We start from the raw sequence: 16,166 nt of genomic DNA, 5'->3' as shown, positions 1-16,166 counted from the left end.
GGTGATCAGGAAGACGAAGGCTTGCTGGTCTCAGGGACATCACAAAGTCTCTGATCAACCCAAAGGAAGCACTTCAAGTGGGCGGTTAACAGGCAGCCCCCAGGCTGATGAAGTTGGGATGGCTCTGGAAGGAAGGAAGTGAAAAGAGAAAGTGAGTCCAACTGGTGAGGTATTTTTTCTATTTTGCAAAAGACTGCCCATAGAAAAAAATTTTAAAGCCAAATTAGATCCTTAAGCAAAAGAATTGAGCGGCGAAAGTAATCCATATTGGATTGCTTTGGAAAGCTTTTTTTTTCTTTATAACTATTCTTTGTGGATTGAGGCGCTCGCTTTCTTATTTCTCCTCTTAAAGTGAACGGATTGATTTTTTTCTTCTGCTTTTTGTTGCTTTATTTCTTGACTTCTGGATTAAAACCTTCCTTCTTATTTTAACAATTCTTCCTATTACTTGTTATTAAAAGAAATCTAAAGAACTTTGTTTCCTATAAGCCTGAGCTAAATATTATAAAGTGAAAAGTAGCAACACTGCCACTTGGAGGTCAGAGGCTAGAGTTTTTGAAACAATGTATATCTTCTCTTTTCTTCTTTGATTTCACTGGCTTTGTAGCTGAAAGGTTTGCAACTTGTTTACAGAAACTGATAAAGAGCCAAGGGCATGAATTGTTTTCACAGGTGCCTTTGAGAACTATTTTGGCAGGGGAAAGAAAGGGGGGGAAACAGAACCCTTTTCCTTTGAAGAGCATAAAAAAACTTGTGTTCAAGTCAACCTAAAATAAATAATAAAAGAGGCCTGGAAGGCTAGAGTGGCTAGACTTTTTTTTCTTTCTTTTTTCTTTTTTGGAAACATGGATCAATATTCAGATGAGGAAACCTTAAAATTCCAAAATATCTTGGCTGGAATTCAAAATCTATTGGAAATATATGGGAGAATTGAGAAGAAGTTGGAAAGACTAGTCTTCCTCACAACAAAAGATGATGGGGTTGGAGCCCCAAAAATTAAAGGGGAGAATGAAGATATAGAAGATAAAGACAAGACAATAGATGAATTTATTAATGGAGCAAATGTGGGTGAAAGTGGAAAGAAGGGAATATGGAAAAGGAAATTCAACGAATTGGAGCTCTACCCCAGATTCCAAGATACAGAAGAAAAAATGGTAATGATGATGGACTTAAGAAGATAAATTTTTTCAGAAGCAAGATTGACAACCAAAGACAAGCTAATTTTAGTAGCAGCTGGAGGGCAACGAGATTACCTGAGAAATCCTTCAAGCAACAAAGTGCGGAGAGAAGTGTATAAAAACCTTATAAAGGAGATAAAAAGAAGACTGACACCACAATTGGTAAGAGAGGTAAGACTGTTTTGTTACTGGAAAGATACAGGTTGACAATGAAAGTTGATAATAAAAAATTAGTTGATTTTGTTGATCAATAAGTAGGAATTTAGTAACTCTTAGATTGTTTTATATTGTTATTAAATGTTTATTTGTTAACAAATAATTAACTATAATAATAATAATGAAATGATAATGGATACAGCTTAGTGATATATACATGTACTGGCAAACTAGTAAAAGCAATTTGGATATCAATTGCAAATTGTGACTTGGGAAAAAGACCTATAAATTTTATTAACAAATTTTATTTAGATCTTGTCATAAAGGTGTAAGGTTTTTTTCTTTGGGGGGGGGGTCTGACGAGAGGAAATGGGACATAAATAGTAAATGATTTTTAGCCAATTATAATAACAAGGAAATGTCAATGGACATTGTTTAATAATATATACATGCTATGGTATTGGCAAAAGTAATTTGGATATAAATTCTAAACAGTGAGTTGGGGGGGAGGGGGGGAGGTTTAGAAACTTTATTAATTGACTTTTACTTAAAAGATGTGTTAAAGGTGTAATGTTATTGGAGGATTTTTTGAAATAGCTAATGGACACCATTATGGTTGTGTCTTTAAGTATGAATGATTTGAGGTAAAAGCATGTTCAAATAACTGTAGTCAAATGAGAATTGTAGTACATTGATAGTAAGATATACAAAGAATTTTGATTTAAAGTGTATAATCTAATATAAACTATAAGTAATGACTGTGGAAGAAATGCACAAGTTATCTGTAACCAATCGACACGCTTTCTACAAGATGTAATGAAGGATGATTCTTTTTTTGTGTTTTTGTTCAATTAAAATAAAAAGAAACTTTTAAAAAAAAACCATGATCAACTGACTGATCATTTGGAGCATTGTCGTCCCAACATCAACAAAGGTCACAGAATTGAGGAAGGCTGCTGTGAGACCTTTAGAAAGGAGCAGCATTCATCTTATCATGTGTATAGCATATCACAACACGTTCAGTGTGAAATATGTTTACCTGTGGCTGCTGACATTTAAACCAATGTTTCCTGTTTTATTTTTTGTGGTTTTATTTTCTTTATTTCTTTTGTAAGGGCATATGTATCCATCATGCGATTCCCTTTAAAGTAAATACAGCATTGCATGGAAAAAGCCACCCCTACCTCCAAATAGTAAGACAAAGATATGAAATAAGGAACAATATAGTTTACAGCAATGTTTTTTAATTCTCCATACTTTTTTTTCTATGAAGTTATTGTTGCTTTCATTGTGTTCAGTGTTTCTTGTACTACATTTTGTTATTTCAACTTTTCCCCTCTCTTTTTTGAAGGATCTCATCAATTCCGTCCAACCACAACTTTCTTGATTTTCTTCTTCCTCATAACCCATTTGTGCTTCTTTCCTACATTTCTTCTACAGTTAATCCATGTTCATTTTCTCTGCAAGACCAAATTACTCCAAAACACTTCTTTTCACGCTGTTTACTCATTTTATATTCAATCCACATTCTTCGAGCACCCATTTATGCTTGATCCTATCCATTCTCATTTTATTACACACAACACTCCATAAAGTCATCCATTCCCATTACATTCAATGTTCTTTTACATTTTTTCTGCCATGCCTAACTCTCATTTTCACTTTAAAAAAAGTAGGCAAAAGCACTTTTATACAGTTACGTTTCATTTTTTTAGACAAACATTCGTCTGTCACAATATATCATATATCTACCAGCTTTTGCAAATATTTAAACATCTCCATTCCCCATATTTCCCTATATTTAGAAACATTTCAACAAGATACGCAGATTCATCTATTTCCTTTAATTTTTCAGCTTTTGTGAATAACTTGCAATCATTCATTTAGTTTCTCTATCAAACAAAACTACTTTATCTTTGTTAATTTATAGATTCATTATTCAAATTATAAAATCTAACATTTACATAATTATGTTATTTGCACTGGCATAATCTGCATAAAGATGCACATATATTTATGTCCTCACCCAATATACCTTTAATGCCATCATAAGTATTTCTTATCTATTTTTCCTTAAATGTAACAAACAACCAAATCAATAAAATAGATAATTTTATTCAGTAAGCATTCTATTTATCCTCACTAATGCAGTCCTCATACAGGTATTAAAAAACCACAGTTTCATAAGCACACCATAATCATATTTTAATTGTTCTCACAACCACTTACACCTGTAGCCTTATCATTTTTTCAACATTCTTACATTTATTATTTCCTTTTCATCAATTTTTCCTGTAAAATAATATCTACAACATTTCTATCACGTCTATTCTTCAATATGTCACTAGAATTTTCATATATATCTTTAAAATACTTCCAGTATTTCTTAATTTTAGTTTTACTCCAGATAATTTCATAACTCTTACTATTATTTCCATTCACTCTGCCAGAAGCTCATTGTTTAGCCATCTTTAAGCACTTCTGAATGATTTCTCCCCTCAAGGTTGCTTTGCAGTTTCTCTGCCTCTTTTAATCTCAATTGTTCCCTGCTTCATTTGACTCCGTTGTTTGCAACTCTAGTTTTTTTCTGTATAAACATTTTTATCTTTCTACATCAGGGATGGGTTCCTGTCAGTTCTAATCTCTTTTATAAAAGAGGTTCCACAAATCTACAGTGCTGTTTAGAACCGGTTCCAGGTCTCCCCCACCGTCCGCACATCATCAAGATGAAGAGCGAGAGGAGGAATTCTGGGAGTTGAAATCCACAAGTCTTAAAGCTGTCAAGTTTGAACACCCCTGGGGTTTTTTTCCCTAAAGGGTTAGGGGTGCAAGGGTCTTGTAACTTGATAGCTTTAAGACTTGCGTGCTTCAAATGCCAGAGTTTCTAAGCCAACATTTTGGTTGCTAAGCAAGAGCATTGTTAAGTGAGTTTCACCACATTTTACAAGTTGACCACGCCCACTCAGTCACATGGCTGGCAAGCCACTCCCACAAAGCAGGCCACACCTACAGAAGAAGTTCTAAAAATTTTGAAACCCACCACTGCTCTACATACAGTATTATTCTGATTTTGCTGCAAACTTTATGTTTGGTGCATTTCCCCCCATCAGCCGCCTTTTTCTCTTATCATTTTATTTTCACCACCTGCATTTTTGAGTAGGGCTCTCCCCAAGCCAGATGGTAATGGCAGCAGTAAAAGTGAAACTAAATGCAGGTAGGATGAGGTGGGGCTTTTATTTTGATTTCATGGTCCTCTCTGTATTCCTCCTTGTCACTACAGGTATTGTCTTCTGAGGTCTTCTAAAGAAGTGGTCTCCAACCTTGGCAACTTTAAGACCTGTGGACTTCAATTCTGAGAGGGAGTTGAAGTCCACAAGTCTTAAAGTTGCCAAGGTTGGAGACCACTAATCTAAAGTATATTTAAAAAATCCTTTATTCTATTCCAAACAGTTCATTATCTTCTCTTTTTTATATACCTATGTTCCACTCACTCTGAGATTGATTTATCTCCGAATACCTTTCATACAGGACTCATACTTTGTTGTCCCATCTTTGTTCATCTTATTCCTACCTATCTATTCATGGAGAATCTAGCAGAATATTTTCCCCACCCCCAGATCATATCCATTGAGAAAGTATTCCTTTCCCCCCAAACTCACCATGGTTCTTCCATAATAATTTGGAGTATAATATAACTAGTCTATGATTTCCTAATTTTGTACACATCTATAACAATCTAAATGACACAGATTCATACTTTCTGAGATACATGTTCAGTAAGTAAAATCTTTATTACGGTCGAAGACCAACAATACACATTGGTTTTTACACTATGTTAAAAAATATTAACATGGTCCGCCCCCGCACTTCCGTTTCTGGCAGCGGTGGCTATGGCGCAAAAGAGTGGCCAGAGCAGCCGGAGCGGGAGGGCGGACCCGTTCCAGGAGAGTGATGAGGATGAGGACTTCGCCGCGCCGCCCAAGAAGGCTCGCCCCGCCGGGAAGAGAGTTCCCCTTGGTGAGAAACTTTTCCAGAGAGATTTGGAAGTTACCTTAGCCCTGTCATTGAATGAATATTTGGGAAACAAAGATAAAATTCAGAAGAAAGATGACCATGCTGACCCTAAGGCAGCTGTAGAGGATTTCAAACAGGAAGCTGTATTATGCACATCAGAAACGGACAATGATGAAAACGTATCTGCCAATCAGGAAAACTCTCAGCCACCTTTGGAGATTGAATTAGATTCTTCGGAATGCATTGGGAAGCCTTTGAAGACCTCAAGCCCTTCGGTGCCGAAGAAACCCAGCTGGACGCCCCCAGGTGCATCTGGAAGCAAAACCAGCCTGGTGGGAAGAGCTCCGGTTAGATCACCAGTTCATGGTCTCTGCCTTGGCCTCTCCAGACGAACCTCTGAACCCATCTTGTGCCGGTACCTAAGAAGATACATGTTCATGTTTTCATTCACTTTAAATTACATCTTCACTTCACGGTACATGTAGAGTATGTATCCCAAGATCATATCATCTTTGTTCAGAGTCTCCAGGATTTGAATAAATAATAAAAACTTTTATATGCCATTCATCTCACTATGCAAAGTGACTGTGAGTGGCTTGGAACACATAAAACCATAAACATAAAAAACATTAAAATGAACAAGAATTAGATTAAAAAACAAGACCCAAGAGCCTGAATGGGAAAGAGGTGGGATCTTCACTATTACGCCACCAACTACCTCCATTGTAGAGTGATCCTAAGCCAACCAGCAGAGCCAAGTTTTAAGGGCCTTCTGGAAGTCCAAAAGGATGGGGTTGGATCTCACCTCCAGCTGCAAGATGTTCCAAAGTATAGGATGACACACTTGTCCTCCACACTTGTCCTGTGTCACCCACCAATTCAGAGACTCAACCTAAAATGTCAGTCCCAAAAGATAGCTTGCATTTTGTTATAAAATTGGACCCATGGAATAATACATCAATACAGAAGACCTCTTTATAATTTTGTGGGGAGCTATCCCTGTAAGGCAGTGCTGATTTCTAGCGACTCCTTGAACTAACGCCTGCAGTGTTCTTAGCAAGATTTTTCTAAGTGGTAAGGTGCAGTGGTGGGTTCCTACTAGTTCAGACTGGTTTGGTGGAACTGTAGTGATTTGGTGGCCTGGGTCGCTGGAACTGGCAGCAACCCAGGCCAGCTATGCCCCTGAACCAGTTCTATGAGTGGCACCATGGGTGCCACTATCTTGTTTTTTGCTTCAGAGCATGTACAGAACAATTTTATTGCACTTTGTATGCATGTGCAGTGCACATCAATTGTGCGCAGTGCGCCCACAAACAAACCGCAGTAGTGCCTGCCGGAACCCACTCCTGGTAAGGTGTTGTCTTCTTCTTCCTGGAGTCTAAGCGAAAGTGACTGCCACAAGGTCAGCCAGCTGGTTTCATGTCTAAAACAAGACAAAAATTCCTGGTCTCCTGGTTTTCAGCCTGATCTTTTAACCACTACACCAAACCAGTTTTCTCTCTGTAGTAGTCAAAATTTAATCAGTTCTACTTGGCATTCAGAATTGCACAATTATTATTTACATAAATTTCCCATAAGGCTCTCATATGTATATTTTTACATCTAAGTCTCATTCTCATTTAGTGGAATTGACTTCCAAGTAAATAAGAACAGAACAGCATGTCTGCACTTATATTAACAGCAACATTAACTTTCCAGAATTTCTATACTTTTACATATAGTTCTTATTCATGTTATACCCCAAATGCCAGGTTATAATTCATTTTTCTCGGGATCCGCAGAGCTCTTTATTGTTTTCAAATACCCAGCTTTCCTCCAAGCCCAGCTGTTGCTGTTTGGAATAAACATTTCCAATGAAACATTCAACAGAAAATGAAGTATCTGCTATTTCTCTATACAGTCCCTTAACTAATTCCACAATTTTAGTTTTTTACAAGCATTTTATGTGAGAAACATTCTATCTACCATAGTAAACATGGTGTTTAGTATTCAGGAGTAGCAATTCTTGATGCCATAGAACTAATAACCCCCTTTTCCACTAGAGTAGCGGAGGTGGTGGCCTTGGTAGTAGTTATAGTAGAGTAGTTGAACATTGGTGGCATGACCTTCTTTCCAGACACCTGGAACAATTTATATAGGCATATAATGACTTCTTGCCTGAAGCTGTACATAGTACTGGTTTCATAAATCTATACTCAAGTATAACAATAGAACAGAACAGAACAGAACAGAATAGAATAACAGAGTTGGAAGGGACCTTGGAGGTCTTCTAGTCCAACCCCTTGCTCAGGCAGGAAACCCTAATACCATTTCAGACAAATGGTTGTCCAATCTCTTCTTTAAAATTTCAAATGTTGGAACATCCACAACTTCTGGAGGCAAGTTGCATGGCATTGATGTGAGCCTCAGTGGCGCAGTGGTTAGAATGTAGTACTGCAGATAATTCTGCTGATTGCCGCCTGACTGCAATTTGGCAGTTTGATTCTCACTGTCTCAAGGTTGACTCTGCCTTCCATCCTTCCAAGGTGGGTAAAACGAGGACCTAAATTGTTGTGGGCGATATGCTGACTCTGTAAACTGCTTAGAGAGGGCTATAAAGCACTGTAAAGCAGGATATAGCTCTAAGTGCTATTGCTATCATTGTACATGCTCTCTTATATTACTATCTGTTGTTTTGCTACTGTACACAACTTAATAGAAAATAATACATGATTTTTAACAATATGTAGCCTACATGCTTTCAATCCTGTAAATCAATGTGCCATCATCCAGCTTTTTACCAGAACTCACCAATGTGGATGTTGATGATGGCATTTAATGGCTTTCTGCTTTTCTTTAGACATACGACAAAGAGAACTAACCAAGGTCTGATTGAAAGAACAGAGGTAGCTGTTCTGGAGAAGGAAGCTGCATTAAAAGCACTTCACTATTCAGTCATGACACTAGAAATTCTGTAAACCCATTAATGCTCAGAACTCTTTCCGGTCTCTTGTGTCCATTTGTTTGTTATGTTCTAAGCTAGGGGTATTGACTATGTGTATGTCACGTAGCAGGCTTGGCAGCTAAGAAATGCATTGGGAACACAGTAGTAATGGCAAAACAAAATCATTTTTATTTCTCTGAGAAAGAAAAGCCTCAAATCTTTTTTTAAATCCAGGTAGTAGAACACCAATTTTCAGCATCCTTCCAACCACAAGGGCATATATAAATGTACTACCTTGTCAACACATTCTTCAGCTAAGCGAGTTTTACTTAGAACTAAAACATCATGCCTTTGGTTTTTTATCCATAGCTTTCGTTCTGTTGCACAAAGGTTAAACTAACCCTTCTCATTTGGGTACTGAGACAGTTGCACAAAATCACTTCAGCACAGGCCTAGCTGAAGTTAGCAACAGTGCTTATCCCCTTTGGTTTTTAACCACAACTTCCAATACTGTGAAGACTGAGAACAAAGCAAGAGAAGAGTCCAGATGACTCTTTTTGGATGAATCTAAAGAGCATTAGCATCAGCCCTGGATAATCCATCTTCGTGCTCTGGGTATGTATAGGAATTCCTGAAAGAGGCAAGCGAGCACTTACAGTTAACAGGTTTATATCCCCCCATTCTGCTAAGGAGCAGAAGGATAACATGTGTCAGCTCCAAGTCCAAAGACATCATTGTGAAATCCAGTCAAGTCCAATTATTTATTTGCTTATTATCTGATAGACAGAATCTTACCAGACTAAAGCTACAATCATCTAACTGAATAGATATATCCTGAGTGATTCTAAGGTGTGGCTACCTTGAACATCTTCCTCCCTTCCTATTCAGTTCAGGACTGTGCAGTCTCCTATTTTGAGCTTCACTCTGAAACGTACTATCTCTTTTCTGGGAAACTGTGGTGTTCTTGCCTTGATTTCCCTCCCATTCCTTCCCCAGATGCACATTTTATCACACTATATGAAATTTACTATACAATCAACCCTATATCACAGATTAGTCAAATGAAGATTGACTTTCTGGACCAAGGTCATATAGAAGGTTTCAATGCTAGCCGAAATCTCAACACAAGTATAGCCATTTTGAAATCAACATTCTACCATTTCTTCATTCCGTTACCTTCTCGGGGATAATGTGAAAGAAAGGCCAATAAAGGCCCTATTTTTGCCACTTACTGAAAGAACGTGTCAATCCAGTCATTCACAGAAAGATCCACAAGATTTGCAAAGTTGAATCACTGTCACTAAGCATCAGACTTCAGGAAGGAATCTGAATACCTGTCAGAGACTTCCCTTGTTGCTACAATGCCAAGAGTCACAAAGGAGATGATCAATGGTTTCTTTTGTTCCACAAGCATCACACAATCCTGCTGCATTACTCACAGTTCTGAAGAGATTCCAATTTAAAATGCAATGACCAATAAGATCCAGGAAAGACTACTCTGCTTCACCTAACCAAAGCAGTAACATTCCTGGAAAATCACTGAATTAGGACAGAAGGGAGAAACTCTGATGCAGTATGTTCCAATTGTCATTATTTCTGCCATTCATCTCTAATTTCCCCACAAGCCCACGTTTAATCACCAAAGAGAGAAAAGAAAAAAGAAAACCAATATCCACATCCGCAAGACAAAAATCTTTCCCCTACTTTTAATCCTTTAAAATGTTGGGATCCAACAGAAATGATTTTTTAAAAAAAAAACATCCTATACCTGCAATTATATGTTCTGAAATCAAATTTCATTCACCATTTCATTCTTACACCCCTTGGCTCTACTGAGTCAGCAATCAAGCTTGATAAAGAATCTAACAATATTACCACTCTTTCAATGTCGATATTGTGAATCCATTCTAATGCTAAAAATGCTGCTATTAATTGAGTTGACATAATTGGAAGACAATCCAAGCAATAGATCTTATAAACTCTTAATGGTAAGAACAGAAAGAGCCACATTTTCCTAATGTTGTTTCCCTTGAACCATCAGTAAAAGCTTGTGTACTATATAGATAGGTCTTCCTGCTACAATTTATATTTCTCAATGCAGAAAAGAAAGCTGTTTTCCTATAAAGAAGCTGGATACCAATTCAATCACATCTAAAGTAAAAACATATAGTTTCTGTAATGGAAATAACACATAGCACCTCCCTTCCAAAGATAGTAAATTCCCCATTGCCTGTATCTACTTTTATTTCTAAACTTTCTTGATTACTAATAACCTCCTACATGCCTACATAAACAACTTCCTTTTCACACATGCAAATCATTGCTTTGTTACTCCCTGCAAAACACTCAACAATAGTAACAAAGGTTCTACTAAACTACTAAAGTCATAAACCTTATTTTTTGTTTAAGTAATATGTGGTCTGTAACCCTGATGGTGAACCTATGGCACGCATGCCACAGGTGGCATGCAGCGCCCTCTCTGTGGACACGTGAGCGGTTGCCCTGGTTCAGCTCCACTGCGTAGACACGCGTACCAGCCAGTTGGTCATTGGGTCTCTCCTGCGCATGTGCAGGGGGCATGTAGGGGCCGCACATGCATACACTGGGTTGTGGCACATGCAGGGGGGCACAGGAGGCATGGTGTGTGTGCAGGGTGCACATGTGTGGGGGTGGGGCGCACACGAGGGAGCACATAGGTATGCGCAGGTTAGATACAGGTAGTCCTTGACTTACAGCCATTCATTTAATGATCTTTTGAAGTTACGGCACTGAAAAAAGTGACTTATGAAAGTTTTTCACATTTACAACCATTGCAACATCCCTACGATCACTGGATCAAAATTTGGATACTTGGCAACTGGATCATGTTTATGATGGTTGCAGTGTCCCAGGGTCTGTGATCACCTTTTGTGACCTTCCGACAAGCAAAATCAAGGGGGAATCCAGATTTATTTTGCACCTGTGTTACTAATTTAATACCTGCAGGGATTCACTTAGTAACTGTGGCAAAGAAAGGTTGTAAAATGGGGCAAAACTCACTAAACAACTGCCTCGCTGAGCAACAGAAATTTGGGGCTCAATTATGGTTGTAAGTCAAGGACTACCCATATGTTTCCAAATATACGTACTTTAAAAATTAAAATTGGATTATTAATTTTTATTATAAAAATTAAGCTTTAATTCCTCTGTGCTTTTTTGCCACCATCCTAGGGCTCATCTACATGTACTACAACCCCAGCAGCCTACTAATGATTTCTTGTGGACAAGAATGCGCATAGACAATCCCACTTATCTTTATTTCTCTTCCTCAAAACTAGTATTTTCCCATTTCTGTTAATGCAAACTGTACTGCTCCCTGAGTTTGTTTTACTGTAGGCAAATGGCTCTGTTCAAATGGTTACTGTGCTATGGTGGGAATGCCGCATCACCTCTGATTATTTTGTGCTAAGCTGCCTGTAGACTTTCCCATGGTAGGCTGGAATTGTTTTTTATTAACATTAGCAAACCAACGAAAGGCTTAACCTTCCTCCCTCCCTCCCTGTCAGTTTTCCCTTGTAGCCCTTTAATATTTTGTTCATTTTCCCATTACTCTGAAGGAAGTTGATGTTCTGACCTAGGCTTCCTGAGAAAGCATAAACCACAATTGTAGTCCCAAACACCCTCTTTTATTTGAACGGCTGTGAATTATGGTCATTCACAGTCCATAATCATTCACAGACAGTCACAAAGAGTCCAACAGATGTCTGCTCGAGTTGCTGCAGTCTTTCAAGGTAATAGTGATAAGCACCCACCTTTATCTCCCTTGAAACGCTGCCAGAGACCTAATTAGTTTTTGTTCTGATCCCCCCTCCGACCTGCAAATCACCCAGACATAGGCTTGGCTGTTCGCCACTCTTTAATCATGGAGTTATCGACTCCTTTGGCTGAAGGCCCAGACAAGACTCACATGCAAGAATAGTTGGCAGCAACCCAAAATCCAACAGGCATGGATACAAGACAGACAGAATTTTCCAATACTGTTTCAAACGGTTGTGTCCTGTAAATGTCCCCTCCCAACTTCTCCACTTATATACTCTCTTGGGAGGGGCCAAGCCACAACCACCTGGGCTTAATTATCATCTCTGAGTCTGCCTCCCGAGCTACTGCTTCCGTTTCTCCGCCCTTCTTAATCTTGCGTCAGGGACAAACTGCCTTGGATCCTCCCCACTGCTCCATGCCTCAGGTGCCTCCTGGTGGCCAACCAGCCTCTCTGGTCCCTGCTCTGAGTCTGAACCCTGCCCAGGGTCCTCCACATCTTCCCTGGCAGACTCATATGGTTCCTTGCTATCCGAGTCTATCAGCAGCTCCACTGGATCCTGCTGGGCCACCACAGTTTTGCAAGGCCAAATGTAGTACAGAGTCAAACAGGACTTCTCAGAGCTTGAACCGACTATATGAACTAATTGCTTCCTGCAAACGCTCAAGTCCATTTGCTCCTCTTTTATGTTTTATGGGAGGAGCCAATCATCTCCCAACCTTACTCCCAAGTCGTCCTTTTTGTCTTAACTGTTCTTGCCTTCTGGCAGCTCTGCGCATGTGCACACTGGGAACAGGATCCCACTGTTCTTCTGCCTCACTGATGTCAAACTCCAGAGGCCTTGGAGGCAGCACGTAACTACCAGATAGCCCTGGCCCTCTCTCTGCCTCCAAGACAGAGTCCTCATCTGAGCCTTCCCCAGACTCCAGGGCTGTCCCATGTTCCTCCCCAACCTCCTTACTGTCTATCTCTGCTGCCAGCTCCACAGGCTGCCGGCAGACCACAACAGGTGAGCCAGATAGAAATTTTCAGATACCACGAAGGTAATTAAGATTACCTGTGGAGGATGATTATGCAAATAATCTATTCATGGAAACCACATGTCTTCAAGATACCACCCATGGAATGAAATGGGATTGGTGTTTGCTTTCTTGGCACAGATGGACGGGAGGAAAAAACCTGAGGAATCTACCAGCCAAGGACCATGATAATCGCTGCCCAGACATAACATCATTATCAAAGAATGAATTGAACAGCATTTTCTTAAGTTGCCTTCATTACAAGCTAGTCAGTCTCCCTACTTTCTCTATTTAATTAAAGCTTCATTCTGTTTTGTCACAGCGAGATCCATTTTTCTATTTTTAATCAATTTAGCTCATTTATCTCCACAGCTGGTAGGAGAATTGAAGGCAAATAATTTATTATTTATATTAAAGACTAACCACACTTCCCTAGAGGATTCCATTTACCACAGGTTGCAAATTCGAATAATGTATTGCCTACTCCAACATACAATATTCTGTCAATTAGAAAATCTCAAAACTACCATAAATTTATAATAATTTATTACATAAATTAGGCTAATTTATTAACGAAACTTTTCATGCAACAGGCCTTTTATAATATACCCCAAAACAGAAAAACTTTATATTACTGCACATTATTTATTTATTTTTAAATTCAATTTCCAGTTGAATAATATCACCAACATATTTGTTCCATCTCCCTGGACATAAATTGCAAATATTGAAACAGGTTTTGTATAAGAACCACCTTCTGGGATCCTCCTTTGGCAGCATTTAAACTCATAGCAACAAGTCCAGGCCTTTCCAAAACCTAAATGACCCTGAATAATGGAGGGAGAACTCTGAGCTAAAGATCCCTGCTGGTAGGAGGAAGAGAGGGACATTTTATACTAGATTTTCCTTTCCTTGATTTATTGAAACCTCTAAAAAGAAGTAACTTCAGTGACTCTGTAAGAGTTACAGTGTAAACAGGAAGCACAAGATAATGAAGCAACACCATAGAACCAATAGAATTACAAGCATGCTAAATCAATCAATAATAACCCAATAACTACCAAACCAGGGGCACCTCTGCTGGATCTCATGTTCTCATAGGTTGCTATTATAACTTCCAACTAGATCCCTGCCACTGGTTCATTGCATTGCACTTAAGTGCACCTTGGGGCTGCCAGCTATTTGGTCTCTCCATGAGGCTATAGCCATACATTTTCACAAAATTACCTCTGAATATTTCCTTTTAACCAATAGTACTTTCACTTATGGCTTTACAATATTTATATTTGAGGAGAGCTTACCTGACTACACTGAAGGCTTCGTTGTAACACTGTAAATGCAGCCTTGCATTTCTGAATCACTTTAGTAGATTCCCCGTAACACCAAAGTCCAGCTTGTTTTATATACTTCCATGCAAGTATAACTTGGAAGGTTGTAATAATATCACCTTCCGAACATTCTGAAAATTCCTGTGGATCACATATTTATTGTTGCAGTTCTCAGTTTGCCTGCTGAAGTTCCATGTAGAAAACGATTCCCCTTTTTGAGTAATGTAATTACCACATATACATAAGACATGGACACAATACATATGGAATGTACTGTTTATCAATCCAGGAAAAGGAAATTCTCTAAGCAGAGCAGCCCACTAATATAGGATGTGCCATAAATCGAGTCCCCAACCCCTGATCTATGGACCGATACCAGGTTGCAGCATGCCAGAAACCGGGCCCTACAAAACAAGTGAAACCCCATCCACGGGACGCAGGCAGGACACAAAACCATGCCCCCTCCGGTCTGCGGAAAAACCTCTCTCCATATAATCCGTCCTTGGTGTCCAAATGGTTAGAAGGGGGCACTGTTCTAAATGATTCTCTCACACCTGCTGTGCACCTAACAAAAATAAGATAGTTTACAATGCATTGTTCAGCAAAAGAAGATTCCTACCCAATTTGAAAAGTGGAGTCATACTTACATAAGGGAAAAAGTAATATTTTTTATTGATGATGGTATTGATATACAAAGCAGGACCCGAAATTCACTTGCAAGGGCCAGGCATATCACAATAGAGCCTTTGGATATGTCTTAATGTGCTTTATATAGATAGCATTTTGCAAGCGGATCATAATACCCAACCATATTTCTTGCTTACTATTTAGATAACATGATTACCAATGAGGGTGAAGGTTTATTCTCTGAACTTGTGGATTGGTTTCCGAATGTTTCATTACCAGGCTAGGTAACATCTTCAGCAGAGTTTGGGGAATGTCATTGTCAGTGTTCTTCTGTTTATAAGGGCTTTGTGTGGTCAGTGGGTCTTGTGATGGGTTAGGTGTGGGTGTGAAAACCACACGGGTTTGTCTACCGCAAACCCATGGACATGGATCAGATCCTCAGCTTCGCAAGCAACCACCTCACTAGACACAAAAGAAGCTGTGTCCAGACCCCCTTCAGCAGGGCCAGGGCAGAGGTGGGTTGCTGCCAGTTTGGCCCGGTTCGGCCAAACCAGTAGTGGAATTCAGGCCTGGGTCGCAGAACCAGAAGCAACTTGGCCTGCCATGCCCCTGAACCGGTTCCCTCACCCCTGGTTTTTTAGTGACTGTGTGTGTGTGCAGCAACCCACCCCTTGGCCAGGATATACTGTAGCACCACAACACTAAGAAAAGTGGGTGCAGTTCACTATAAATTGTTCTGCACATGTGCAAAGAATAATTTACACTGAACAGTGCACACCCACAGGTTGCAACTGGTAGTAAGACTGGAAGCAATCCAGCCCTGGGCCAGGGTATACTGCAGCACCACAACACTAAGAAAAGCAGAAGAGAAACAGCTGCTTGATGTCTTTCTCTGTAACGGCTATCCCAAAAACTTTGTATTCCAACACACAGCTCCCAAACCACACCACACCACACAGTCAACCATCATGCCAAAAAGTAACCCTACCATGATTGCCCATCCAGCACATGCTGCTTTTGTGGTAGCCATTCACTGTTCTATCTGAGGTACTGACAATTTGTTCTGCATCACCTCAAAATCAACAATTCCCACCCACCCCCCTCAATGGTTGTGTTTAGATTGCT

At 39.3% G+C, this 16,166-nt stretch overlaps 1 protein-coding gene across 1 annotated transcript; it reads left to right on the top strand.

Moving 5' to 3' along the window:
- Nucleotides 1-5,224: 5,224 nt before the first annotated feature.
- Nucleotides 5,225-5,833, top strand: LOC116523906 (RAD51-associated protein 1-like). Its single transcript, XM_032238999.1, has one exon. It carries the CDS (start codon nucleotides 5,225-5,227, stop codon nucleotides 5,831-5,833), a length of 609 nt encoding a protein of 202 aa, XP_032094890.1.
- Nucleotides 5,834-16,166: the final 10,333 nt, after the last annotated feature.

The sequence above is a fragment of the Thamnophis elegans genome, chromosome 2 (assembly GCF_009769535.1).
Source record: "Thamnophis elegans isolate rThaEle1 chromosome 2, rThaEle1.pri, whole genome shotgun sequence".
In the NCBI taxonomy this organism is placed as follows: Eukaryota; Metazoa; Chordata; class Lepidosauria; order Squamata; family Colubridae; genus Thamnophis; species Thamnophis elegans.
The sequence above is the reverse complement of the archived record's forward strand: the minus strand, read 5'-3'. Positions and strand labels throughout refer to the sequence as shown.